The sequence below is a fragment of the Ranitomeya variabilis genome, chromosome 2 (assembly GCF_051348905.1).
Source record: "Ranitomeya variabilis isolate aRanVar5 chromosome 2, aRanVar5.hap1, whole genome shotgun sequence".
In the NCBI taxonomy this organism is placed as follows: domain Eukaryota; kingdom Metazoa; phylum Chordata; class Amphibia; order Anura; family Dendrobatidae; genus Ranitomeya; species Ranitomeya variabilis.
The window spans coordinates 19991711-20019486 of NC_135233.1; the positions used below are offsets into that span (position 1 = coordinate 19991711).

At 45.4% G+C, this 27776-nt stretch overlaps 1 protein-coding gene across 1 annotated transcript in view; it reads left to right on the forward strand.

The window, feature by feature from the left end:
* The window catches only part of LOC143804207 (uncharacterized), a 46912-nt gene extending 19146 nt beyond the window's left edge, over positions 1-27766 (forward strand). The window contains exon 8 of the mRNA XM_077282066.1: positions 24913-27766. Coding sequence (XP_077138181.1) covers positions 24913-26195 — 1283 coding nt within the window. The 3' untranslated portion in view covers positions 26196-27766. The remainder of the gene's footprint in view (positions 1-24912) is intronic.
* Positions 27767-27776: the final 10 nt, after the last annotated feature.

The following is a 27776-nucleotide window of genomic DNA, read 5'->3' on the forward strand; positions in this document are numbered from 1 at the left end:
GTTTTTACAGGCGCCGTATCCCCTACAAGGGGAAAGGGGATACTAGGAGATGAAGTGTTCTCTCCTTCTGTGTAGCACTAGGTGTATATCACACCAGCAAAATAATAATACAAAAAGGTTAAGTAAAAGTAAAAAACATAAATATATATTTTAAGCTTCTTTTGTAGGGGAGAAAAAACCTACATATAATTGTAGGCAAAAGTTCTGAGACTGACACAAATTTTGTTCTCCACAGAGTTTGCTGCTTCAGAGCTTTTAGTCAGATGTTTCAGTGGTTACTGAAGTACAATTATCAGCATTTCATACGTTTCTAAACTTTTATTCTTACTCTTTTATAAACAGTCTGAAGGGGGCTCATTATTTTCTCTGGTGAAGCCCCTTTAGACAGTTTGGGACATCAGGAAGAAAGATTGTCCAGAGAAGACAAGGTGACGCTGCCCTGAGTCCTGTGTCTGTCGGCAGTAAAGCTTCCTGAGTGCATTCACATGTGGGGTCACTCACACTGTGTGGGGGCTTTTCATCCATGGAGGGGGTCACTCACAATGTGTGGGGGCTTTTCATTCATGGAGGGGGTCACTCACACTGTGTGAAGTCTTCTCATCCATGGAGGGGGTCACTCACACTGTGTGGGGGCTTTTCATCCATGGAGGGGGTCACTCACACTGTGTGAAGGCTTCTCATCCATGGAGGGGATCACTCACACTGTGTGAAGGCTTCTCATCCATGGAGGGGATCACTCACACTGTGTGGAGGCTTCTCATCCATGGAGGGGATCACTCACAATGTGCGGTGGCTTCTCATCCATGGAGGGGGTCACTCACAATGTGCGGGGGCTTCTCATCCATGGAGGGGGTCACTCACAATGTGCGGGGGCTTCTCATCCATGGAGGGGATCACTCACAATGTGCGGAGGCTTCTCATCCATGGAGTGGGTCACTCACAATGTGCGGGGGCTTCTCATCCATGGAGGGGGTCACTCACAATGTGCGGGGGCTTCTCATCCATGGAGGGGATCACTCACAATGTGTGGGGGCTTCTCATCCATGGAGGGGATCACTCACAATGTGCGGAGGCTTCTCATCCATGGAGTGGGTCACTCACAATGTGCGGGGGCTTCTCATCCATGGAGGGGGTCACTCACAATGTGCGGGGGCTTCTCATCCATGGAGGGGATCACTCACAATGTGTGGGGGCTTCTCATCCATGGAGGGGATCACTCACAATGTGCGGAGTCTTCTCATCCATGGAGGGGGTCACTCACAATGTGCGGGGTCTTCTCATCCATGGAGAGGATCACTCACAATGTGTGGGGGCTTCTCATCCATGGAGGGGATCACTCACAATGTGCGGAAGCTTCTCATCCATGGAGGGGGTCACTCACAATGTGCGGGGGCTTCTCATCCATGGTGTTGTGAACTCTGTTTTCAGGCTCCCTCTTGTGGTCACAGGTGGTATTGTGTGACTTTTGTTTTGGGCTCCCCCTGGTGGCTTTGTTTGTTATCCTGCGGGTCTGTGGCTGGATCAGCTGCCTCGTTATTCACTTGGGAGTTTCCTATTTAGCTCTGTTTCACTTCTACTTGTTGCCGGCTGTCAATGTATTCAGTGCTATTCTGATTACTCCTGATTATCTTCGGTTTCAGTCTCTTCAGGAGAAGCTAAGTTCTGTTTAATTATTTTTTGCTCATCAGTCTGCAATATGATTTCTGCGTATGATGAGTTTAGTCCAGCTTGCTAATATGTGATTTCTTGCTGCTGGTAAGCTCTGGGGTACAGAGTTGCTTCCCCCGCACCGTTAGTTGGTGCGGGGGCTCGAGCAATCTCTGCGTGGATATTTTGAATAGGGTTTTTAATTGACCGCACAGTTCCCTTTCTATTTTCTGCTATCTAGTGTTAGCGGGCCTCATTTGCTAAATCTAATTTCATCTCTGCATTTGTGCTTTCCCCTTAACTCACCGTTAATATTTGTGGGGGGCTATTCTATATCTTTGGGGTCATTTCACTGAGGCAAGTGAGGACTTTCGTTCCCTCTAGGAATAGTCACTTTCTCAGGCCGTGAAGTGACGTCTAGGATTTTCAGGTAACGTTCCACGGCTACCTATAGTTGTGTGCGGATAGGATCAGGTTGCGGTCAATTCAGTTACCACTTCCCCAGAGTTTGTAGTCTGTTTAGTTACTTAGCTAGTCCGACTTGCGATCCTTGCCACTAGGATCGTAACAGTACAGCCGGCCAGTAAAGTGTTAATTGCATGGCAGAAGCAGGAGAAAAGAAGCCTTGAGAATTTTTTTATTTTTTTTTGCAGCCGTATGTCTAGCTGCTGTGTGTCTAGCTTCTCTCCTCCTCTTAATCTTGGTGTGGCTCTAAATTCAGCTGCTGATATGGATATTCAGAGTTTGGCCTCCAGTGTAGATCATCTTGCTGCAAGGGTACAAAGTATTCAGGATTTTGATGTTCACAGTCCTATGTCAGAGCCTAGAATACCTATTCCGGAGTTGTTTTCTGGAGATAGATCTAGGTTCCTGAATTTTAAGAACAATTGTAAATTGTTTCTTTCTTTGAAACCTCGTTCCTCTGGTGATTCCGTTCAGCAAGTTAAAATTATTATTTCTTTCTTGCGTGGTGACCCTCAAGATTGGGCCTTCGCATTGGCGCCAGGGGATCCTGCATTGCTTAGTGTGGATGCATTTTTTCTGGCCCTTGGATTGCTCTATGAGGAACCTAATCTTGAGAACCAGGCTGAAAAAGCATTGTTGGCCCTCTCTCAGGGGCAAGATGAAGCAGAGGTGTACTGCCAGAAATTTCGGAAATGGTCAGTGCTTACTCAGTGGAATGAGTGTGCCCTGGCTGCAAATTTCAGAAGAGGTCTTTCTGAAGCCATTAAGAATGTCATGGTGGGGTTCCCTACGCCTGCAGGTCTGAATGAGTCAATGACTCTGGCCATTCAGATTGATCGGCGTTTGCGGGAGCGCAAACCTGCGCACCATTTGACGGTGTCTTTTGAACAGACACCTGAGTCTATGCAATGTGATAGAATTCTGACCAGAAGTGAACGGCAAAATTATAGACGGCAAAATGGGTTGTGCTTTTACTGTGGTGACTCAGCTCATGTTATCTCAGCATGCTCTAAGCGCAAAAAAAAGGTTGATAAATCTGTCACCATCAGTACTTTACAGCCTAAGTTCATTTTGTCTGTTACCCTGATTTGTTCCCTGTCATCTTACCCGGTTATGGCTTCTGTAGATTCAGGTGCTGCCCTGAGTCTGATGGATTTGTCATTTGCCAGGCGCTGTGGTTTTGTTTTGGAGCCTTTAAAATTCCCTATTCCACTAAGGGGAATTGATGCTACACCATTGGCTACGAATAAACCTCAGTACTGGACACAAGTGACCATGTGCATGACTCCTGTTCATCAGGAGGTGATTCGCTTTCTTGTACTGCATAATTTGCATGATGTTGTCGTGTTGGGTCTGCCATGGTTGCAGACTCATAATCCAGTCCTGGATTGGAAAGCAATGTCTGTGTCAAGTTGGGGTTGTCAGGGAATTCATGGCGACGCTCCTGTGGTGTCAATTGCTTCATCCACTCCTTCTGAAGTCCCTGCGTTTTTGTCAGACTACCAGGATGTATTTGATGAGCCCAAACTCAGTTCTCTACCTCCTCATAGGGATTGTGATTGTGCTATAAATTTGATTCCTGGTAGTAAGTTTCCTAAGGGACGACTTTTCAATTTGTAAGTGCCGGAGCATGCTGCCATGCGGAGTTATATAAAGGAGTCTTTGGAGAAAGGACTTATTCGCCCCTCCTCCTCCCCTCTTGGTGCGGGGTTCTTTTTTGTGGCTAAGAAGGATGGTTCCCTGAGACCTTGTATTGATTATCGCCTTCTAAATAAAATCACGGTCAAATTTCAGTATCCTTTGCCATTGTTATCTGACCTGTTTGCTCGCATTAAGGGGTCTAGTTGGTTCACCAAGATAGATCTTCGTGGTGCGTATAACCTTGTGCGTATTAAGCAGGGTGATGAATGGAAAACTGCATTTAGTACGCCCGAAGGCCATTTTGAGTACTTGGTGATGCCTTTTGGACTTTCTAACGCTCCTTCTGTCTTTCAGTCCTTTATGCACGACATCTTCCGCGAATATCTGGATAAATTTATGATTGTGTATCTGGATGATATTCTGTTTTTTTCTGATGATTGGGAGTCCCATGTTAAGCAGGTCAGGATGGTGTTTCAGGTCCTGCGTGCCAATGCTTTATTTGTGAAGGGCTCAAAATGTCTTTTTGGAGTCCAGAAGGTTTCTTTTTTGGGTTTCATTTTTTCTCCTTCTACTATTGAGATGGACCCAGTCAAGGTCCAGGCTATTCATGACTGGGCTCAGCCTACATCTGTTAAGAGTCTTCAGAAGTTCTTGGGTTTTGCTAATTTTTACCGTCGCTTCATCGCTAATTTTTCTGGTGTTGTTAAGCCTTTGACGGATTTGACCAAGAAAGGTTCTGATGTTACTAATTGGTCTCCTGCGGCTGTGGAGGCCTTTCGGGAGCTGAAGCGCCGGTTTTCTTCTGCTCCGGTCTTATGTCAGCCAGATGTCTCTCTTCCTTTCCAGGTCGAGGTTGATGCTTCCGAGATTGGAGCGGGGGCTGTTTTGTCGCAGAGAAGCTCCGATGGCTCTGTGATGAAGCCATGTGCTTTCTTTTCAAGAAAGTTTTCGCCTGCCGAGCGGAATTATAATGTCGGTAATCGGGAGTTGTTGGCTATGAAGTGGGCATTTGAGGAGTGGCGACATTGGCTTGAGGGAGCAAAGCATCGTGTGGTGGTCTTGACTGATCACAAGAATCTGATTTATCTCGAGTCGGCCAAGCGGCTGAATCCTAGACAGGCTCGTTGGTCGTTGTTTTTCTCTCGTTTTGATTTCGTGGTCTCGTACCTGCCTGGTTCGAAGAATGTAAAGGCTGATGCTCTTTCTAGGAGTTTTGTGCCTGACTCTCCTGGAGATTCAGAGCCGGCTGGTTGTTATGAACTATACTTTTGGGCTCCCTCTTGTGGTCACTCGCGGTATGGCTCTTGGATACTCTTTCCCCAGGTTGGTAGTCACCTGGTTCGTTAAGACTCTGGGTGTTTCTATTTAAACTTCCTGGAGTCTTAGTCCATTGCCTGGCATCCATGTAATCAGTCCTTGTCTGGTTGCTCTTGTCTACTGGTCCTGATTTTTGCAACATAAGCTAAGTCCTGCTTTCTTGTTTTTTTGTTTATTTGTATTATTCTGTTTTTTGTCCAGCTTGTTCATAATGTGATTCCTGATTTTGCTGGAAGCTCTTAGGGGGCTCATATTCTCCCCCCATACCGTTAGTCGGTACGGGGGTTCTTGGATATTCAGCGTGGATATTTTTGTAGGGTTTTTCGCTGACCACATAAGTCCGCTTTCTATATTTCTGCTATTATTTAGTGGGCCTCTCTTTGCTGAATCTAGTTCATACTTACGTTTGTCCTTTCCTCTTACCTCACCGTTATTATTTGTTGGGGGCCTGTATCTACTTTGGGGTATCTTTCTCTGGAGGCAAGTGAGGTCTGTATTTTCTCTGAAAGGGTTAGTTAGATCTCCGGCTGGCGCGAGACGTCTAGAACCAACGTAGGTACGTTCCCCGGCTGCTATTAGTTGTGGGCTAGGATCAGGTATGTGGTCAGCTCAGTTACCACCTCCCTAAGAGCTAGTTTTTATGTTTGCAGACTTTGCTGAAGACCCTGAGATCCTCTGCCATTAGGATCACAACAGCTGGTATCCTCAGAGAAGGGGTGATTTTGTCTGCCATCTCCCCAGATTTGCGACGAGTGCTGCAGGAGTTTCAGGCGGATAGACCTGACTGTTGTCCACCGGAGAGACTGTTTGTCCTGGATAGATGGACCAGTAGAGTTATTTCCGAGGTTCATTCTTCGGTGTTGGCGGGCCATCCTGGAATATTTGGTACCAGAGATTTGGTGGCCAGGTCCTTTTGGTGGCCTTCCTTGTCGCGGGATGTGCTTTCCTTTGTGCAGTCTTGTGGAATTTGTGCTCGGGCTAAGCCTTGCTGTTCTCGTGCCAGTGGTTTGCTGTTACCTTTGCCTGTCCCGAAGAGGCCTTGGATGCACATTTCCATGGATTTTATTTCAGATCTCCCTGTCTCTCAGAGAATGTCTGTCATCTGGGTGGTGTGTGATCGTTTTTCTAAGATGGTCCATTTGGTGCCCTTGCCTAAGTTGCCTTCCTCCTCCGAGTTGGTTCCGCTGTTTTTTCAAAATGTGGTTCGTTTGCACGGGATCCCTGAAAATATTGTTTCCGACAGAGGATCCCAGTTTGTGTCTAGATTTTGGCGGACCTTTTGTGCTAAGATGGGCATTGATTTGTCTTTTTCGTCGGCCTTCCATCCTCAGACGAATGGCCAAACCGAGCGAACTAATCAGACCTTGGAAACCTATTTAAGATGTTTTGTTTCTGCTGATCAGGACGACTGGGTGACTTTTTTGACATTGGCCGAGTTTGCCCTTAATAATCGGGCTAGTTCTGCTACTTTGGTTTCTCCTTTTTTTTGTAATTCGGGGTTTCATCCTCGTTTTTCCTCGGGTCAGGTGGAGCCTTCTGACTGTCCTGGAGTGGATGTTGTGGTGGATAGGTTGCATCAGATTTGGAATCATATGGTGGACAATTTGAAGCTGTCACAAGAGAAGGCTCAGCACTTTGCCAACCGCCGTCGCTGTGTGGGTCCCCGACTTCGCGTTGGGGACTTGGTGTGGTTGTCTTCTCGTTTTGTTCCTATGAAGGTCTCCTCTCCTAAGTTCAAGCCTCGGTTTATCGGTCCTTATAAGATTTTGGAAGTCCTTAACCCTGTGTCATTTCGTTTGGACCTCCCACCATCGTTTGCTATTCATAATGTGTTCCATCGGTCGTTGTTGCGGAGGTATGTGGTGCCTGTGGTTCCTCCGGTTGAGCCTCCTGCCCCTGTGCTGGTTGAGGGAGAATTGGAATACGTGGTGGAGAAGATCTTGGATTCTCGTATTTCTAGACGGAGGCTTCAGTATTTGGTTAAGTGGAAGGGCTGTGGTCAGGAGGATAATTCCTGGGTTGTCGCCTCTGATGTTTATGCGGCCGATTTGGTTCGTGCCTTCCATGTGGCTCACCCTGATCGCCCTGGGGGTTTTGATGAGGGTTCGGTGACCCCTCCTCAAGGGGGGGGTACTGTTGTGAACTCTGTTTTCAGGCTCCCTCTTGTGGTCACAGGTGGTATTGTGTGACTTTTGTTTTGGGCTCCCCCTGGTGGCTTTGTTTGTTATCCTGCGGGTCTGTGGCTGGATCAGCTGCCTCGTTATTCACTTGGGAGTTTCCTATTTAGCTCTGTTTCACTTCTACTTGTTGCCGGCTGTCAATGTATTCAGTGCTATTCTGATTACTCCTGATTATCTTCGGTTTCAGTCTCTTCATGTTATGACCCCAATGGCAGAGGGTCTCAGAAATATTTACTAAGTCTGCAAACACAAAAACCAGCTCATAGGGCAGTGGTAACTGGGCTGACCATATATCTAATCCTAGCACCACAAATAACAGCAGCCAGGGAACGTACCTACGTTGATTCTAGACGTCTCGCGCCAGCCGGAGAACTAACTAACCCTAGAAGGGAAAAGAAAGACCTTTCTTGCCTCCAGAGAAAAGACCCCAAAAGTTGTATACAAGCCCCCAACAAATAACAACGGTGAGGTAAGAGGAAAAGACAAACGTAAGAATGAGCTAGGTATTTAGCAAAGAGAGGCCCACTAGCTAATAGCAGAATATAGTAAGATAACTTATATGGTCAGCAAAAACCCTATCAAAAATATCCACGCTGGAAATTCAAGAACCCCCGAACCGTCTAACGGCCCGGGGGGAGAACACCAGCCCCCTAGAGCTTCCAGCAAGGTCAGGAATCACATTTAGTACAAGCTGGACAAAAATGAGAGCAAGCAAATAACCCAAAAAACAAAGAAGCAGGACTTAGCTTAATTTAGCACGAACCGGGACCAGCAGATAGGAGCAAACAGAAAGGATCTGATTACAACGATGCCAGGCACTGGACTAAGGATCCAGGAAGTTTATATAGCAACACCCCTGGAGTAACGGCCCAGGTGGGTGCAAACTGAGGGAAGAAACTCCCAGAGTAATATCACTAGTAACCACAAGAGGGAGCCAAAAAGTCTAATTCACAACAGTACCCCCCCTTAAGGAGGGGTCACCGAACCCTCACCAAGACCACCAGGGCGATCAGGATGAGCAGCGTGAAAGGCACGAACTAAATCGGCCGCATGCACGTCAGAGGCAACCACCCAGGAATTATCCTCCTGACCATAGCCCTTCCACTTGACCAGATACTGAAGTCTCCGTCTGGAGAGACGAGAATCCAAGATCTTCTCCACCACGTACTCCAACTCGCCCTCAACCAACACCGGAGCAGGAGGCTCAGCAGAAGGAACCACAGGCACAACGTAGCGTCGCAACAAGGACCTATGGAACACGTTGTGAATGGCAAACGACACCGGAAGATCCAAGCGAAAGGACACTGGATTAAGGATTTCCAATATCTTGTAAGGACCGATGAAGCGAGGCTTAAATTTAGGAGAGGAGACCTTCATAGGAACAAATCGAGAAGACAGCCACACCAAATCCCCAACACGAAGTCGGGGACCCACACCGCGGCGGCGGTTGGCAAAACGCTGAGCCTTCTCCTGTGACAACTTTAAGTTGTCCACCACATGATTCCAGATCTGCTGCAACCTATCCACCACAGAATCTACCCCAGGACAGTCAGAAGGCTCCACATGTCCCGAGGAAAAACGAGGATGGAAACCAGAGTTGCAGAAAAATGGCGAAACCAAAGTAGCGGAACTAGCCCGATTATTAAGGGCAAACTCAGCCAACGGCAAGAAGGTCACCCAATCATCCTGATCTGCCGAAACAAAACACCTCAAATAAGCCTCCAGAGTCTGATTAGTTTGCTCCGTTTGTCCATTAGTCTGAGGATGAAAGGCAGACGAGAACGACAAATCAATGCCCATCCTAGCACAAAAGGATCGCCAGAACCTGGAAACAAACTGGGATCCTCTGTCAGACACAATATTCTCAGGAATGCCGTGTAAGCGAACCACATTCTGAAAGAACACAGGAACCAGATCGGAAGAGGAAGGCAGCTTAGGCAAAGGCACCAAATGGACCATTTTCGAAAAGCGATCACATACCACCCAGATGACAGACATACCCTGAGACACCGGGAGATCAGAAATGAAATCCATGGAAATGTGTGTCCAAGGCCTCTTCGGGACAGGCAAGGGCAAGAGCAACCCGCTGGCACGAGAACAGCAAGGCTTAGCTCGAGCACAAGTCCCACAGGACTGCACAAATGACCGCACATCCCGTGACAAGGAAGGCCACCAAAAGGACCTAGCCACCAGATCTCTGGTGCCAAAAATTCCCGGATGACCTGCCAACACCGAGGAATGAACCTCGGAAATGACTCTGCTGGTCCATTTATCAGGAACAAACAGTCTGTCAGGTGGACAAGAGTCAGGTCTACCAGCCTGAAATCTCTGCAACACGCGTCGCAAATCAGGAGAAATGGCTGACAAAATAACTCCCTCTTTAAGAATACCAACTGGTTCTGCGACTCCAGGAGAGTCAGGCACAAAGCTCCTTGAAAGAGCATCAGCCTTCACATTCTTTGAACCTGGTAAATACGAGACCACAAAGTCAAAACGGGAGAAAAACAATGACCAGCGGGCCTGTCTAGGATTCAGGCATTTAGCAGACTCGAAATACATCAAATTTTTGTGATCAGTCAAGACCACCACACAATGCTTAGCACCCTCGAGCCAATGACGCCACTCCTCAAATGCCCACTTCATGGCCAGCAACTCCCGATTGCCAACATCATAATTCCGCTCAGCAGGCGAAAACTTCCTAGAGAAGAAAGCACATGGTCTCATTACCGAGCAACCAGGGCCTCTCTGTGACAAAACGGCCCCTGCCCCAATCTCAGAAGCATCCACTTCGACCTGAAAGGGAAGTGAGACATCAGGCTGGCACAAAACAGGCACCGAAGTAAACCGGCGTTTCAACTCCTGGAGCGCCTCCACGGCTGCAGGAGCCCAGTTAGCAACATCAGAACCTTTCTTGGTCATATCCGTCAAAGGTTTAACGACGCTAGAAAAATTAGCGATAAAACGACGGTAGAAGTTAGCAAAACCCAAGAACTTCTGAAGACTCTTAACTGACGTGGGTTGAGTCCACTCATGAATAGCTCGGACCTTGACTGGGTCCATCTCCACAGCAGAAGGGGAAAAAATAAACCCCAAAAAGGGAACCTTCTGTACTCCAAAGAGACACTTTGAGCCCTTAACAAACAAAGCATTCTCACGCAAAACCTGAAACACCATCCTGACCTGCTCCACATGTGAGTCCCAATCTTCAGAGAAAACCAGAATATCATCCAGATAAACAATCATAAATTTATCCAGATACTTCCGGAAAATATCATGCATAAAGGACTGAAACACTGAGGGAGCATTAGAGAGCCCAAAAGGCATCACCAAGTACTCAAAATGACCTTCGGGCGTATTAAATGCAGTCTTCCATTCATCTCCTTGCTTAATGCGCACAAGGTTGTACGCACCACGAAGATCTATCTTGGTGAACCACTTGGCACCTTTAATCCGGGCAAACAAGTCCGACAACAGAGGCAAAGGATACTGAAATTTAACAGTGATTTTATTCAGAAGCCGATAGTCAATACAAGGTCTCAAAGATCCGTCCTTCTTGGCCACAAAAAAGAATCCCGCACCAAGAGGGGAAGAGGATGGATGGATATGCCCCTTCTCCAGAGACTCCTTGATATACGAACGCATTGCGGCATGCTCAGGTACTGACAGATTAAATAATCTTCCCTTAGGAAATTTACTACCTGGAATCAAATCTATGGCGCAGTCACAGTCCCTATGAGGAGGCAGAGCACCGGATCTGGACTCGCTGAACACATCCTGATAATCAGACAAATACTCAGGAACTTCCGAAGGAGTAGAGGAAGCAATAGACACCGGCGGGGAATCAGCATGAATTCCCTGACAGCCCCAACTTGACACAGACATTGCCTTCCAATCCAAGACTGGATTGTGGGTCTGTAACCATGGCAGCCCCAAAACGACCAAATCATGCATTTTATGCAGAACAAGAAAACGAATCACCTCCCGATGTTCAGGAGTCATGCACATGGTTACCTGCGTCCAAAACTGCGGTTTATTTTCCGCCAATGGCGTAGCATCAATACCTCTAAGAGGAATAGGATTTACCAACGGTTCAAGAACAAAACCACAGCGCTTGGCAAATGACAGATCCATAAGACTCAGGGCAGCACCTGAATCCACAAACGCCATAACAGGGTAAGAAGACAATGAGCAAATTAAAGTCACAGACAAAATAAATTTAGGTTGCAAATTACCAATGGCGACAGGACTAACAACCCTTGTTAGGCGTTTAGAGCATGCTGATATAACATGTGTAGAATCACCACAGTAAAAACACAACCCATTCTGACGTCTATGATTTTTCCGCTCATTTCTAGTCTGAATTCTATCACATTGCATTAAATCATGTGTTTGTTCAGACAACACCACCAGAGGATTAGCGGTTTTGCGCTCCCGCAAACGCCGGTCAATTTGAATAGCCAGCGCCATGGAATCATTCAGACTTGTTGGAATGGGGAAACCCACCATCACATCCTTAATGGCTTCAGAAAGGCCATTTCTGAAATTTGCGGCCAGAGCACACTCATTCCACTGAGTAAGCACGGACCATTTCCGAAATTTTTGGCAATACACTTCAGCTTCATCCTGGCCCTGAGAAATAGCCAGCAAGGCTTTTTCTGCCTGAACTTCAAGATTGGGTTCCTCGTAAAGCAATCCGAGCGCCAGAAAAAACGCATCAATATTTGCCAATGCCGGATCTCCTGGCGCTAGCGAGAAAGCCCAATCCTGAGGGTCGCCCCGTAAAAAAGAAATAACAATTTTAACTTGCTGAGCTGAATCTCCAGATGAACGGGGTCTCAGAGAAAGAAACAATTTACAATTATTCTTGAAATTCCTAAACCTAAATCGGTCTCCAGAAAACAGTTCAGGAATAGGTATTTTAGGTTCAGACATAGGACTACTGGTAACAAAATCTTGTATGCCCTGCACACGAGCAGCAAGCTGGTCTACACTTGTAATCAAGGTCTGGACATTCATGTCTGCAGCAAGCACAAGCCACTCAAAGGTAAAGGGGAGAAAGAGAGGAAAAAAACAAACAAAAAAAACTCAGAATTTCCTTTCTTATTATCCCACTTCTGCAATGCATAAACATTCAATGTTGGCCTGGCATACTGTTATGACCCCAATGGCAGAGGGTCTCAGAAATATTTACTAAGTCTGCAAACACAAAAACCAGCTCATAGGGCAGTGGTAACTGGGCTGACCATATATCTAATCCTAGCACCACAAATAACAGCAGCCAGGGAACGTACCTACGTTGATTCTAGACGTCTCGTGCCAGCCGGAAAACTAACTAACCCTAGAAGGGAAAAGAAAGACCTTTCTTGCCTCCAGAGAAAAGACCCCAAAAGTTGGATACAAGCCCCCAACAAATAACAACGGTGAGGTAAGAGGAAAAGACAAACGTAAGAATGAGCTAGGTATTTAGCAAAGAGAGGCCCACTAGCTAATAGCAGAATATAGTAAGATAACTTATATGGTCAGCAAAAACCCTATCAAAAATATCCACGCTGGAAATTCAAGAACCCCCGAACCGTCTAATGGCCCGGGGGGAGAACACCAGCCCCCTAGAGCTTCCAGCAAGGTCAGGAATCACATTTAGTACAAGCTGGACAAAAATGAGAGCAAGCAAATAACCCAAAAAACAAAGAAGCAGGACTTAGCTTAATTTAGCACGAACCGGGACCAGCAGATAGGAGCAAACAGAAAGGATCTGATTACAACGATGCCAGGCACTGGACTAAGGATCCAGGAAGTTTATATAGCAACACCCCTGGACTAACGGCCCAGGTGGGTGCAAACTGAGGGAAGAAACTCCCAGAGTAATATCACTAGTAACCACAAGAGGGAGCCAAAAAATCTAATTCACAACACTTCAGGAGAAACTAAGTTCTGTTTAATTATTTTTTGCTCATCAGTCTGCAATATGATTTCTGCGTATGATGAGTTTAGTCCAGCTTGCTAATATGTGATTTCTTGCTGCTGGTAAGCTCTGGGGTACAGAGTTGCTTCCCCCACACCGTTAGTTGGTGCGGGGGCTCGAGCAATCTCTGCGTGGATATTTTGAATAGGGTTTTTAATTGACCACACAGTTCCCTTTCTATTTTCTGCTATCTAGTGTTAGCGGGCCTCATTTGCTAAATCTAATTTCATCTCTGCGTTTGTGCTTTCCCCTTAACTCACCGTTAATATTTGTGGGGGGCTATTCTATATTTTTGGGGTCATTTCACTGAGGCAAGTGAGGACTTTCGTTCCCTCTAGGAATAGTCACTTTCTCAGGCCGTGAAGAGACGTCTAGGATTTTCAGGTAACGTTCCACGGCTACCTATAGTTGTGTGCGGATAGGATCAGGTTGCGGTCAATTCAGTTACCACTTCCCCAGAGTTTGTAGTCTGTTTAGTTACTTAGCTAGTCCGACTTGCGATCCTTGCCACTAGGATCATAACACATGGAGGGGGTCACTCACAATGTGTGGGGGCTTCTCATCCATGGAGGGGATCACTCACAATGTGTGGGGGCTTCTCATCCATGGAGGGGGTCACTCACAATGTGCAGAGGCTTCTCATACATGGAGGGGGTCACTCACAATGTGTGGGGGCTTTTCATCCATGGAGGGGGTCACTCACACTGTGTGGGGGCTTCTCATCGATGGAGTGGGCTCACTCACAATGTGCGGGGGCTTTTCATCCATTGAGTGGGCTCACTCACACTGTGTAGGGGTTTTCATCCATGGAGTGGGCTCACTCACACTTTGTGGGGGCTTCTCATCCATGGAGTGGGCTCACTCACACTGTGTGGGGGCTTTTCATCCATGGAGTGGGCTCACTCACACTGTGTGGGGGTTTTCATCCATGGAGTGGGCTCACTCACACTGTGTGGGGGCTCTTCATCCATGGAGTGGGCTCACTCACACTGTGTGGGGGCTTTTCATCCATGGAGTGGGCTCACTCACACTATGTGGGGGCTATTCATCCATTGAGTGGGCTCACTCACACTGAGTGAAGGCTTTTCATCCATGGAGTGGGCTCACTCACACTTTGTGGGGGCTTTTCATCCATGGAGTGGGCTCACTCACACTGTGTGGGGGTTTTTCATCCATGGAGTGGGCTCACTCACACTTTGTGGGGGCTTCTCATCCATGGAGTGGGCTCACTCATAATGTGTGGAGGCTCCTCATCCATGGAGGGGATCACTCACATTGTGTGGGGGCTTGTCATTCATGGAGGGGGGTCACTCACACTGTGTGGGGGCTTCTCATTCATGGAGGGGGATCACTTACACTGTGTGGGGGCTTTTCATCCATTGAGTGGCCTCACTCACACTGAGTGGAGGCTTTTCATCCATGGAGTGGGCTCACTCACACTGTGTGGGGGCTTTTTATCCATGGAGTGGGCTCTCTCACACTTTGTGGGGGCTTCTCATCCATGGAGTGGGCTCACTCATAATGTGTGGGGGCTCCTCATCCATGGAGGGGATCACTCACAATGTGTGGGGGCTTCTCATTCATGGAGTGGGCTCACTCACACTGTGTGGGGGTTTTCATCCATGGAGTGGGCTCACTCACACTGTGTGGGGGCTCTTCATCCATGGAGTGGGCTCACTCACACTGTGTGGGGGCTTTTCATCCATGGAGTGGGCTCACTCACACTATGTGGGGGCTTTTCATCCATTGAGTGGGCTCACTCACACTGAGTGAAGGCTTTTCATCCATGGAGTGGGCTCACTCACACTGTGTGGGGGCTTTTCATCCATGGAGTGGGCTCACTCACACTGAGTGAAGGCTTTTCATCCATGGAGTGGGCTCACTCACACTATGTGGGGGCTATTCATCCATTGAGTGGGCTCACTCACACTGAGTGAAGGCTTTTCATCCATGGAGTGGGCTCACTCACACTTTGTGGGGGCTTTTCATCCATGGAGTGGGCTCACTCACACTGTGTGGGGGTTTTTCATCCATGGAGTGGGCTCACTCACACTTTGTGGGGGCTTCTCATGCATGGAGTGGGCTCACTCATAATGTGTGGGGGCTCCTCATCCATGGAGGGGATCACTCACACTGTGTGGGGGCTTCTCATTCATGGAGGGGGATCACTTACACTGTGTGGGGGCTCTTCATCCATGGAGTGGGCTCACTCACACTGTGTGGGGGCTTTTCATCCATTGAGTGGCCTCACTCACACTGAGTGGAGGCTTTTCATCCATGGAGTGGGCTCACTCACACTGTGTGGGGGCTTTTCATCCATGGAGTGGGCTCACTCACACTTTGTGGGGGCTTCTCATCCATGGAGTGGGCTCACTCATAATGTGTGGGGGCTCCTCATCCATGGAGGGGATCACTCACAATGTGTGGGGGCTTCTCATTCATGGAGTGGGCTCACTCACACTGTGTGGGGGTTTTCATCCATGGAGTGGGCTCACTCACACTGTGTGGGGGCTCTTCATCCATGGAGTGGGCTCACTCACACTGTGTGGGGACTTTTCATCCATTGAGTGGGCTCACTCACACTGTGTGGGGGCTTTTCATCCATGGAGTGGGCTCACTCACACTGTGTGGGGGCTTTTCATCCATGGAGTGGGCTCACTCACACTTTGTGGGGGCTTGTCATCCATGGAGTGGGCTCACTCATAATGTGTGGAGGCTCCTCATCCATGGAGGGGATCACTCACATTGTGTGGGGGCTTGTCATTCATGGAGGGGGGTCACTCACACTGTGTGGGGGCTTCTCATTCATGGAGGGGGATCACTTACACTGTGTGGGGGCTTCTCATCCATGGAGTGGGCTCACTCACACTGTGTGGGGGCTTTTCATCCATGGAGTGGGCTCACTCACACTTTGTGGGGGCTTCTCATCCATGGAGTGGGCTCACTCATAATGTGTGGGGGCTCCTCATCCATGGAGGGGATCACTCACAATGTGTGGGGGCTTCTCATTCATGGAGGGGGATCACTCACACTGTGTGGGGGCTTCTCATCCATGGAGTGGGCTCACTCACACTGTGTGGGGGCTTCTCATCCATGGAGTGGGCTCACTCATAATGTGTGGGGGCTTCTCATCCATGGATGGGCTCTCCATGCATGGCTCATTCCATGGTAACTTACATTACATTCATAAGCCAAAAACTGGCTACAGAATGTTCTTTGAAGGCCGGCACAAAAAGGAGTAAATGTATATTGTACATTAAACTATTCTCAATAGATTTCAACACAGTTTAATTTTTCAACAATAACATTAAATGCAAAATACAATGTTATTACTTGGTAACTTACGTTACAAAAAAAGGAAAGACAATTGTCCTTCATGAGCCTCAAAATTTTCTGTTCTGGTAAACAGGGGAGAAGCACTATTTTTATTGTTTTAAAACACCATAGTCCCAGCAACTTTAAAAATTTTATTTTAACCTCAAGTTAAAAGCAAAAGTTTTTATTACAAGAAATATAGATAACTTACGTTACTAAGCTGATGGTAACTTGTCACAGAAAGTTACCATCCATTGGATTAAACTTATTGTCAGGGAAGTTACCATCATCTTTTGTTGTGAATTCTGCTCTTGGGCTCCCTTCGGTGGTTGTTAGTGGTAGTGCAGTGGTCTCTGGATTGTAGCCAGGGCAGGTGTTTCTGCTTATTGCAGCTCTTTTTAGGTGTGTAGGATCCTTCAATCCCTGCCAGTTGTCCATTGTATCTTGGAGGGATTGCATCTCTGTCTGGCCCCTCTTGCCCTGCTGTCATTTCAGCTAAGATAAGTGTCTGGTTTTTTGTTCTCTGTAGCACGCATGCAGTGTGCTTTTATGTGCAGTGCAATCTATTGTGTTTTTGTCCAGCTTAGACTTTGTTTGGATTTTTCTGTCATGCTGGATTCTCTGAGATGCAGATATACATTCTATGTCTTTAGTTAGATGTAGATTATAGTATATCCTGCTGTGGATTTTTCTAGAGTTTAATACTGACCGCTTAGAACTCTGTCCTATCATTTTCTATTTAGCTAGAAGTGCCTCTTTTGCTAAATTCTGTCTTTTCTGCCTGTGTACGTATTTCCTCTTAAACTCACAGTCAATATTTGTGGGGGGCTGCCTATCCTTTGGGGATCTGCTCTGAGGCAAGATAGTATTTCCCATTTCCATCTTTAGGGGTATTTAGTCCTCCGGCTGTGTCGAGGTGTCTAGGCCATGTTAGGAACATCCCACGGCTACTTCTAGTTGCGGTGTCAGTATTAGGATTGCGGTCAGTACAGGTACCACCTACTCCAGAGATAGTCTCATGCGGCTCCAGGGTCACCGGATCATAACAATCTTTGTAACGTAAGTTACTATATAATGTTTGTAACGTAAGCTACCATGGAATGACCTGCATGTGTCTTGACTGTCACACAGCCACGACACATGCAGCTGTGGCACTGATCACCCGGAGCAATCCAGGAAGCCAGGATCCCTCTGCAGCTTATTTGGTAAGCGCTGTAGCTTGCCGAATAAGCCCTGACCCGATCAAATTCGCTCATCTCTACTCACCACCTCTCGTGGCAGCCTGTTCCACTCGTAATAGGTATTTTAAAGTTAGTACCACAAAAAGTGACACATCTGATCTGAAAAATCTGGTCAGGAATCAAAACTGGCTCCAGCGGCAAGGGCTAATAAATCAGGTAAATAACTGAAAAGGTGAGGATTTTCTAAAATCTGTGTAGTGATCGGCGTCTCCCCATGCACAGGATCATTCTGTGGTAAAGACATTGTCTGGGGAGTGTGTGACCCCCCGTGTGTCAGGAGGGCGGAGCAGGACCCCGAGTGACATCACCGAGCCTCCACCTCATTCACTGATACATGAGCAGAAGATCCTAGAACTGACCAATAGGATCACTGAGCTGCTGAGCGGAGAGGTGAGCGCTGCCGGGAATGCTGGGACATTATACAATAACGCCGGGGGAGGGGTCTGCTAATGGCGGGTCATTGTGTGTGTCAGGTTCCTATAAGGTGTCAGGACGTCACCGTCTATTTCTCCATGGAGGAGTGGGAGTATATAGAAGGACACAAGGATCTGTACAAGGACGCCATGATGGAGGATCACCGGTCCATCACATCTCCGGGTAAGAGGAGACCTTCCTGGGTTGTAGAGAACAGGTCTGAGAGTCGTCTAGATTCCCCATCATCTGCTCATCACATATAGACAATGTATTCAGTCACTGCGGTTATTTCCTATAGATGGATCCAGTCCGAGAAATCCCCCGGAGAGAAGTCCCAGTCCTCTATATTCCCAGGAGCGGCCAGAGAAGGAAGAAGATTTCATCTGGGATCATCAGGTAGATGAGATTTCAGCAGATCTGCTATAGATTCATGTAATGAAGCGTTTTGTTGATGTGTGAAATATTTATACTAGGATTCTATTTTCCCTCATATCTTTACTGTGGAATTCTTCCAGGGAAGTTCGGATGGAACAAAGAGTGAATATGAAAAACTCACATCAGTGTCTGTGACCGGTAAGAGCTGTTTACGTTTCTTTCTTTAATGGTATCACTGATTGGCTTCTTCCTCATCATGAATATTACTTTCTCCTAAATTCCTTATTATTGCAAATAATTGATTTACTGCCATCACATTCCCTCGCACTGGTACAATGTACAATATGACACAATATGGGCACAAACAGTTAAAATCATAAAGAAGATTAGAGTACAAATGCTGATTCACAGTAAAGGTTCATTGATACTATAAACCTAGTTCTCAACCACTGGTTTGTGGACACCATGAGGTACACGTCAAGTCTCTACAAAGTGGATAGAGTCCAGACTGTAGGCGCTAAAATACGCCATCACGTCATAATCAGTAGGGGTCTGAGATAACTCTCACATATTTTGACAAACAAGAGGCTGCAGAACCTTCCCCAGTGTTGTCCTGCAAAGAGACAGCCGTACGACTCAATTCAGGTTCAGGTTGCTATTCGCTATATAGGAAAAACTATTTTGGGCCTGCAACAATGAAACAGAGCTGAGGCCTCTTTAGTGTTAGAATCAGTGGTGATTCCATGTCCTAAATATACTGCGATCACATTATGGACTCACCTGGTGAGATAGATTCTCTAAGTCATTGTTGAGTTTGAGCAGAACGGACTAAGGGAGTATCATAGCTTGCAGGACTTGACGCATAGCACGTGGATCAGCACGGGCCAGGACATCAAGGTATAATGGATGTCGGTCACACAGGTAGAGCAAGAAATACCAGAGGACACACAGCCAAGAGTGTAGAGGGGAACTGAAGATGTACAGACAGAGTTGTATGCTATCAGCAGTTAGATGATCCTTGCCAGGGACGTGGGAATCGGTGATCAACAGGCATGCTGAATATTTATTTGTAGAAAAGATACACACTGCTGCAGATAGTGTTTGTAGTGTGAACAGCGCCAGAGAAGAGTTTGTTATTCTTACAGAAGGTGACGCGTTGTTCAGTAAATAAATGATTAGCTACAGGCAGCAATGATGACCAGGTATAGAATAGATGCTTGCAGGGTAAATACTCAAAGTCAAAGCAGCATCTGTAGTGTTAACAGCACCAGAGAAGAGTTTGTAAGAATAAGAACAAACAAGCCAGGAAGTAAATGCAGATTGTGGAGAAACAAATAGGAGGTTCTGAAGATTTAATTGCCAGCTGAGAATAATGGAAGGTGAGGCAAACTCCAAAGCACATGGTAACGGTATGAAAAGCTTACTGAATATTAAGACACACATGACCTTCTGAGTCGGCATGAAAAGGCATTGGGTGATGATGTCACAGGAGCTCGCTGGGCAACTGGAGAATTCTGGTGTGGACCGCATGAAATGAAGGCTGTGATAGGAGAATGGAGCTGGTCCTGGCCCTGGATCTGAGACAAATATCATTGAGAATATTAGTTTAATTTTTCAAATGATCTCTAAAACTTTTTAGGAACTATTCTACATTGCTTTGCACTAATTTTACTTCAGGGAGAACAATAGGATTAGCAGTCCACAATCAGACATGAATGATCAACATCTCTCCTGACCATAAGTTGGTGATCGAAAGTGATGAGTGAGTGTACTCGTTGCTCGTGTGATCTCCAAGTATTTGTAAGTATTCGGACATTAAGTTTTCATCAACTCAGCTGAATGATTTACAGCTACTAGCCAGGCTGAGTACATGTGGGGTTTGCCTGGTTGCTAGGGAATCCCCACATGTAATCAAGCTGGCTAATAGCTTTAAATCATTCAGCTGCCGGTGTATGGTGTATCCAGGATTTCTGGTTTATTAGCCATGTAGGCACTTTAAATAGGGTCACAGACGAGAAAAGTTCCCTCTGAACTATGAGAATAGGAACCTTGGGAGTGTGAATAGAAATGTGAAACTTCCCCGACTATCAGTATTACTTGATCACTATGACTCAGGCTTACAGCCAATGGAAACCAAAAAGTCATTATCTCAGTAAATCAGAATATTTAACAAAAAACCTGCAAAGGCTTCCGAAGTGTTTAAAAAGGACCCTTAAGCCCCCGTCACACTAAGCGAGGTCGCTAGCGAGATCGCTGCTGAGTCACAAGTTTTGTGACGCAACAGCGACCTCAGTAGCGATCTCGCTATGTTTGACACGTAGCAGCGACCAGGCCCCTGCTGTGAGATCGCTGGTCGTGTCGGAATGGCCTGGACCTTTTTTTGATCGTTGAGGTCCCGCTGACATCGCTGAATCGGTGTGTGTGACACGGATTCAGTGATGTCTTCACTGGTAACCAGGGTAAACATCGGGTTACTAAGCGCAGGGCCGCGCTTAGTAACCCGATGTTTACCCTGGTTACCATCGTAAATGTAAAAAAACCCAAACACTACATACTCACATTCCGGTGTCCGTCAGGTCCCTTGCCGTCTGCTTCCCGCACTGACTGACTGCCGGCCGTAAAGTGAAAGCACAGCACAGCGATGACGTCACCGCTCTGCTGTTAGGGCCGGCACTCAGTCAGAGCGGGAAGCGGACGCCGGGGGACGCGAAGGTGAGTATGTACTGTTTGTTTTTTTACATTTTACACTGGTAACCAGGGTAAACATCGGGTTACTAAGCGCGGCCCTGTGCTTAGTAACCCGATGTTTACCCTGGTTACCCGGGGACTTCGGCATCGTTGGTCGCTGGAGAGCTGTCTGTGTGACAGCTCCCCAGCGACCACACAGCGACTAAACAGCGACGCTGCAGCGATCGGCATCGCTGTCTGTATCGCTGCAGCGTCGCTAAGTGTGACGGGGCCTTTAGTCTGTTTCAGTAGGCTCCACAATCATGGGGAAGACTGCTGACCTGACAGATGTCCAGAAGGCAGTCATTGACACACGCCACAAGGAGGGTAAGCCACAAAAGGTCATTGCTAAAGAATCTGGCTGTTCACACAGTGCTGTATCCAAGCATATTAATGGAAAGTGGAGTGGAAGGAAAAAGTGTGGTAGAAAAAGGTGCACAAGCAACCGGGATAACTGCAGCCTGGAAAGGATTGTTAAGAAAAGGCCATTCAAAAATGTGGGGGAGATTCACAAGGAGTGGATGGCTGCTGGAGTCATTGCTTCACCACACACAGACGTCTCCAGGACATGGGCTACAAGTGTCGCATTCCTTGTGTCAGCCACTGATGACCAATAGACAATGCCAGAAGCATCTTACCTAGGCCAAGGAGAAGAAGAATTGGACTGTTGTCAGTGGTCCAAGGTGTTGTTTTTAGATTAAATTAAATTTTGCATTTCATTTGGAAATCAAAGTCCCAGAGTCTGGAGGAAGAGCGGAGAGGCCACAATCCAAACTACTGGAGGTCTAGTGTGAAGTCTCCACAATCAGTGATGGTTTGGGGAGCCATGTCATCTGCTGGTGTAGGTCCAGTGTGTTTTATCAAGATCAAAGTCAGTGCAGTTGGTTTCCAGGAAATTTTAGAGCACTTGATGCTTCCCACTGCCGACAAGCTTTCTGGAGATGAAAATTTCATTCTCCAGCAGAACTTGGCACCTGTCCACACTGCCAAAAGTACCAATACCTGGTGTACAAAAAACAGTAACACTGTGCTTGATTGGCAGCAAACTCGCTTGATCTTAATCCCATAGAGAATCTATGGGATATTATCAAGAGGAAGGTGAGAGACAACAGACCCAACAATGCAGACGAGCTGAGGGCTGCTATCAAAGCAACCTGGGCTTCCATAACACCACAGGCTGATCGCCTCCATGCCACTCCGCAATGATGCAGTAGTTGATGTAAAAGGAGCCCCGACCAAGTATTGAGTGCATTTACTGAACATACATTTCAGTAGGCCAACATTTCCGATTTTAAAATCAATTTTCAAGCTGGTGTTATAAAGTATTCTAAATTACTGAGATAATGACTTTTTGGGTTTTCAATGGCTGTAAGCCATAATCATCAACATTAACAGAACACTTGAAATAGATCACTCTGTTTGTAATGACTCTATAAGAACTGAAATAAATTAACTTTTTGATGATATTCTAATTTTGTGAAAAGCACCTTTAGATTAGCTGATTCAGACAGTTAAATTTCCACCTATCCATTATATATAAAAGTTTTTGTTCATTTAATGGCCTGTTTACAAAGGCCAACAAAAAAACATGTCATGTCAGGATTCCAGCTCTCAGTATGTCTTGGACTCAGTGTATGACTTCTCAATTGTCCAATCTAGTGCAAGGGTGTGCTAAGCTGTCAATATATTGATTGACAGCTCAGCTCTACTATTCCTATCTGCAACTGGGAGGTGCTGAGCTTCCTTCGGGTGTTCCCTGTTTAAAGTGATTACCCAGCTACTTGGCTAGGCTGTCTGTTCCAGATTAGGGATGAGCGAACCCGAACTGTAAAGTTCGGGACCGTACCAAACACATAGTGTTCAGTCACACGGTCCCGAGCACAGGTTTCCATGGGAAACCCGTGTTACAGTTCGGGCTGTAAAAAAACAGAAAATTAATAATAAACATTATAATTATACTTACCTGTCCAGCGACACGTCCTTCTGCCGGTATTCACTGAACTCAGCAGTCTTCGACTTTTCCGGCAGTGTTCGTGCGGTGACGTCACCACACGAACACCGCTGGAAAAAGCCAAAGACTGCCGAGTGCAATAAATACTGTCAGCAGTTAATGAGCGGCCCCGGAATCAGATGTGGCCGGGATACAGCAGGACGGGAGGACGCGTCGCTGGACAGGTAAGAATAATTCTAATGTTTATTATTAATTTTCTGCTTTTTTTACGGCCCCCCCCCCCCCACACCCTATCCCATATATGTAAAGTCCGAGTTCGGGGTTCGGACGCAAGTTCGTGTCATGTCCGGCCCCAAACTCGAACTTTGCAAAAAACTTGGGCGAACCCGCCGATCCTGAACATCGGGGAGTTCGCCCATCAATATTCCAAATAGCTGCCAGTCATAGCTTTCAGCTCGGTGTGTTGTGTTCTCTGTGCTTTGTGCTCTGAATTCAGACATTCTTATCTTCTGTCGTCAGACCCTGGATTTGCCTATTGGCTACCCATTTGTATTAATCCTTTTGCCTTGACGCATTCTGTCCTTGGAATTCTGACTCTGGCCTGTAACTTGATTATGCCTTTGTATCCTCTTTGTAAGTCTTACCCTCCTGGCTCTTGACCTCGGAATCCTTGACTATCCTAACTCATGGCTTGTCCTTGAGAAGTGGCTCAAAGTCACACCATAATTGATTCTCGGCATGTTTATATGGGCCAATAATTGTAAACGAGTGTTGTTAGGCTGATAATCAGCAAATGAGACCTCTATCGAAATGGGCCTTAACAAACTAGCCAACTCATTCAACAATAGGCATGAGGATTCTGCTAGCAAGAGCCTATGATCTATGAGACAAAGGGGTGACCCAACAGGTAAAAGTCGTTGTGTGTACAATGGTCAAGTCATGACAAAGTAGTGCGTATAAAGCTGTACAGTAGCTATTTATGCACAGATATGGAGTGTGAGGGAATCTGTTAGCTGAAAGGATCACCTTCTAAGGTATATTTTAAGAGATGAAAAGTTTCATTATTGAATGTTATAGGCCTGCCAAAATAAGATGTGTTCTTAAGACATGTGTAAAATTGTATGTCGGGAACTAATCTGTTTGTATGGGGTAGCACAATGTAGGTAAGTGGAGTAGTTCAAGAAAAGTCTTAAATAAGCAATAGGAAGTTTAGATTATAGAGGATGATGCTCTTCAATTCTTGGCAGAGCAGAGAACAAGAGTAGGATGTTAGAGATGAGTGAAGAGATTTAGGGTGAAGTAGCACTTTGAAGAGCTTTGTGGGAGAGATTTGGATGTACGAATTGCATTTTAAAATGGTTTGCCAACCAGTGTTTCTTTTCTTCTTTTCAGATGAAGAAATAATTACAGGCCTTTATGGACATCATCTCTGTTCTCCAAATCACAAAGTAGAAGATAACCATACCACAGAAGCGAATTCCATAACTCCTAATATAAATGTAGTCCTTCAGAGCAGCGATATGTCCAGTGATTCTGCAGATCACAAGATATCTTTATCTAATGAATTAGTGATTGGCAAACAAATACCCATACATAAGCAACGAAGAACTTTTTCATCTAGGACACATTTTAACCAGAAATCTGATCTTTCTATGCAGGAAAGAATCTACGAAGAAGAAAAGCCATTTTCATGTTCAGAATGTGGGAGGTGTTTCTCCTATAAATCTGTTTTTGTTAAACATCAGAGAACTCACACAGGAGAGAAGCCGTTTTCATGTCCTGAATGTGGCAAATGTTTTAGTCAGAAATCAAATCTTGTAGGTCATCTAAAAACTCACACAGGGGAGAAACCATTTTCATGTCCTGAATGTGGAAAATGTTTTAGTCACAAATCAAATCTTATTGGTCATTTAAAAACTCACACAGGAGAGAAGTCATTTTCATGTTCAGAATGTGGGAAGTGTTTTGTCAAAAAATCAATTCTTAGGGACCATCAAAGAACTCACACTGGAGAGAAGCCATATTCATGTCCAATATGTGGGAAATGTTTTGGCAAGAAATCAATTCTTAGGGGTCATCAAAGAATTCACACAGGAGAGAAACCATTTTCATGTTTAGAATGTGGGAAAAGTTTTGGTAAGAAATCAAATCTTATGCAACATCAGAAAACTCACAGAGAGGAGAATCGATTTTCATGTTCAGTATGTGGGAAATTTTTTGGCCAAAGATCAACTCTTATTGTACATGAGAGATCTCACACAGGGGAGCAATCATTTTCATGTTCAGAATGTGGGAAATGTTTTCACAAGAAATCAATTCTTAAGGAACATCAAAGAACTCACACAGGGGAGAGACCATTCTCATGCTCAGAATGTGGGAAATGTTTTGGTAACAAATCAAATCTTGTGCAACATCGAAGAACTCACACAGGGGAGAAGCCATTTGCATGTTCAGAATGTGGGAAATGTTTTGGCAAGAATTCAGTTCTTAGAGAACATAGAAAAATTCACACAGGTGAGAAGCCATTTTCATGTTCAGTATGTGGAAAATGTTTCAGCCAAAGATCAACTCTTGTTATACATGAGAAAAGTCACACAGGGGAACTACCATTTTCGTGTTCAGAATGTGGGAAATGTTTTGGCAAGAAATCAGTTCTTCTAACACATCTGAGAACTCACACAGGAGAGAAACCATATGCATGTTTAGAATGTGGGAAGTGTTTTGTACAAAAATCGATTCTTGTTATACATGAGAGATCTCACACAGGGGAGAAGCCATTTTCATGTTCAAAATGTGGGAAATGTTTTGGCAAGAAATCAAATCTTACGGAACATCAGAGGACTCACACCATGAAGAAGCTATATTCATGTCAAGTATGTGGCAAGTTTTTTGACCTCAGAACGGATCTTGTTATACATGAAATTACTCACGCAGGGGAGAGATGCTTCACAACAGTATAACACTGCAAGGATGAGGTAATGCACAGTGCTCTAAAACTAAAAAAAGTGAAGTTAAGCGAAGCAACTTACATCTTTTGTCAGTGAAAATTTGTCACACAAAATTAATTTGCCACACAAGAGTCTGTGGTCACATAAAAACGCTATGAATATTAAACTATAGCAAAAAAAAAAATTCTATATCAAAAATATTCTATATAAATATTGTATCGGTATTATTGTATCGACCAGCAGAATAAAGCTGACATTCTATTTATATTGAAATGTGTACTATGTTTAACCATTTGCCGCACAAGCCAGCTTTGACCTTCCTGACTGAGGCCCATTTTTCAAATCTGGCAAGAGGCTATTGCGGTAATAATTTTTTTTATGCTGCTTCCAATCCCGGTGATTCTGAGATTGTGGGGGTTTTTTTTCATAACATGTACTTCGTCAGTGGCAAATTTAGATTGATATCATTAGTATTTGCTGAAAATTATGAAAAATGTGCAATTTTGATGCACTTAAAACAGATAGTCATGCCAAGCAAAAGAGTTAATAAATAATATCTACCATGCTTCAACTCTTCATTGGCATACATTTTTAAGCACTTTTTATTTTGTTAAGATGCTAGAAAGCTTAAAACTTAAGCAATAGCTTTTTCATTTTGTAACAAAATTTTCACTATTTTTTTTAAGGGACCACTTCACTTTCAAAGTAAATTTGAGGTGCTTATTTGTCAGAAAAAACCCAAACAAAACCTTCTTTTAAAATCTATACGTCTTAACATTTTCAAAAGCACATTCAGGAAGTCTTGTTATTTTTTATTTTCACATTAGGTAAGATGAGAGAAAGGACCTTACAACATGCTACATAAGAATACCTCATATGTGGGCAAAAACTTCTCTTTGGTCAAATGGCACAGCAGGACTTAGAAGGGAAGGAGCCATGATTTAATTTTTGGAGTTTAAATTTGGCCTGAATAGTTTTCAGACTCCATGTTACATTAGCAGAGCCCCTGATGTGGCCCAAAGCAAAGAAAAAACACTTGTGACCCTATTTAGAAGCTACGCCTCTAAGGAATTTCTCTTAAGTGCATACTGAGCATTTTGAACCCACAGGTGCTTCACAGAATTTTAAAGCATGGAACTGTGAAAATGAAAAATTTAATTTTTCCCATTAAAATGTTGCTGCAGCCCCAAATGTTTTTATTTCACGAGAGGTAATAGAAGGAAATGAGCCTTATTATTTATTGGCACAGGGCAAAGCACGGAAGGAAAAGAGTGCGATTTGACATTTAGAGTGCAAGTTTGGTGGGAGTATAATACAGACCTGCAAAAGGACACAAAAAAAAGTGATTTTTTTTTTTATGTCCAACCTCGTCATCCAGAAAAAAAACACTGTCCGTGATGTTCTTTAATTTTATGTGGTTTGTAGTGCGCATGCTCCAAAAATAGGTAATATGTGCAGTATTAACATGACCCGAAGGGAAGGAGGAAAGAGAAGATACTCATCAATCACTGTGAGGCACGCCACAGGCTTCTCCAAATTTCTGTCTATGAGTTCCACAGAAAAGGAAGCGGTAGCAGTGGGTGAGTCTACTTG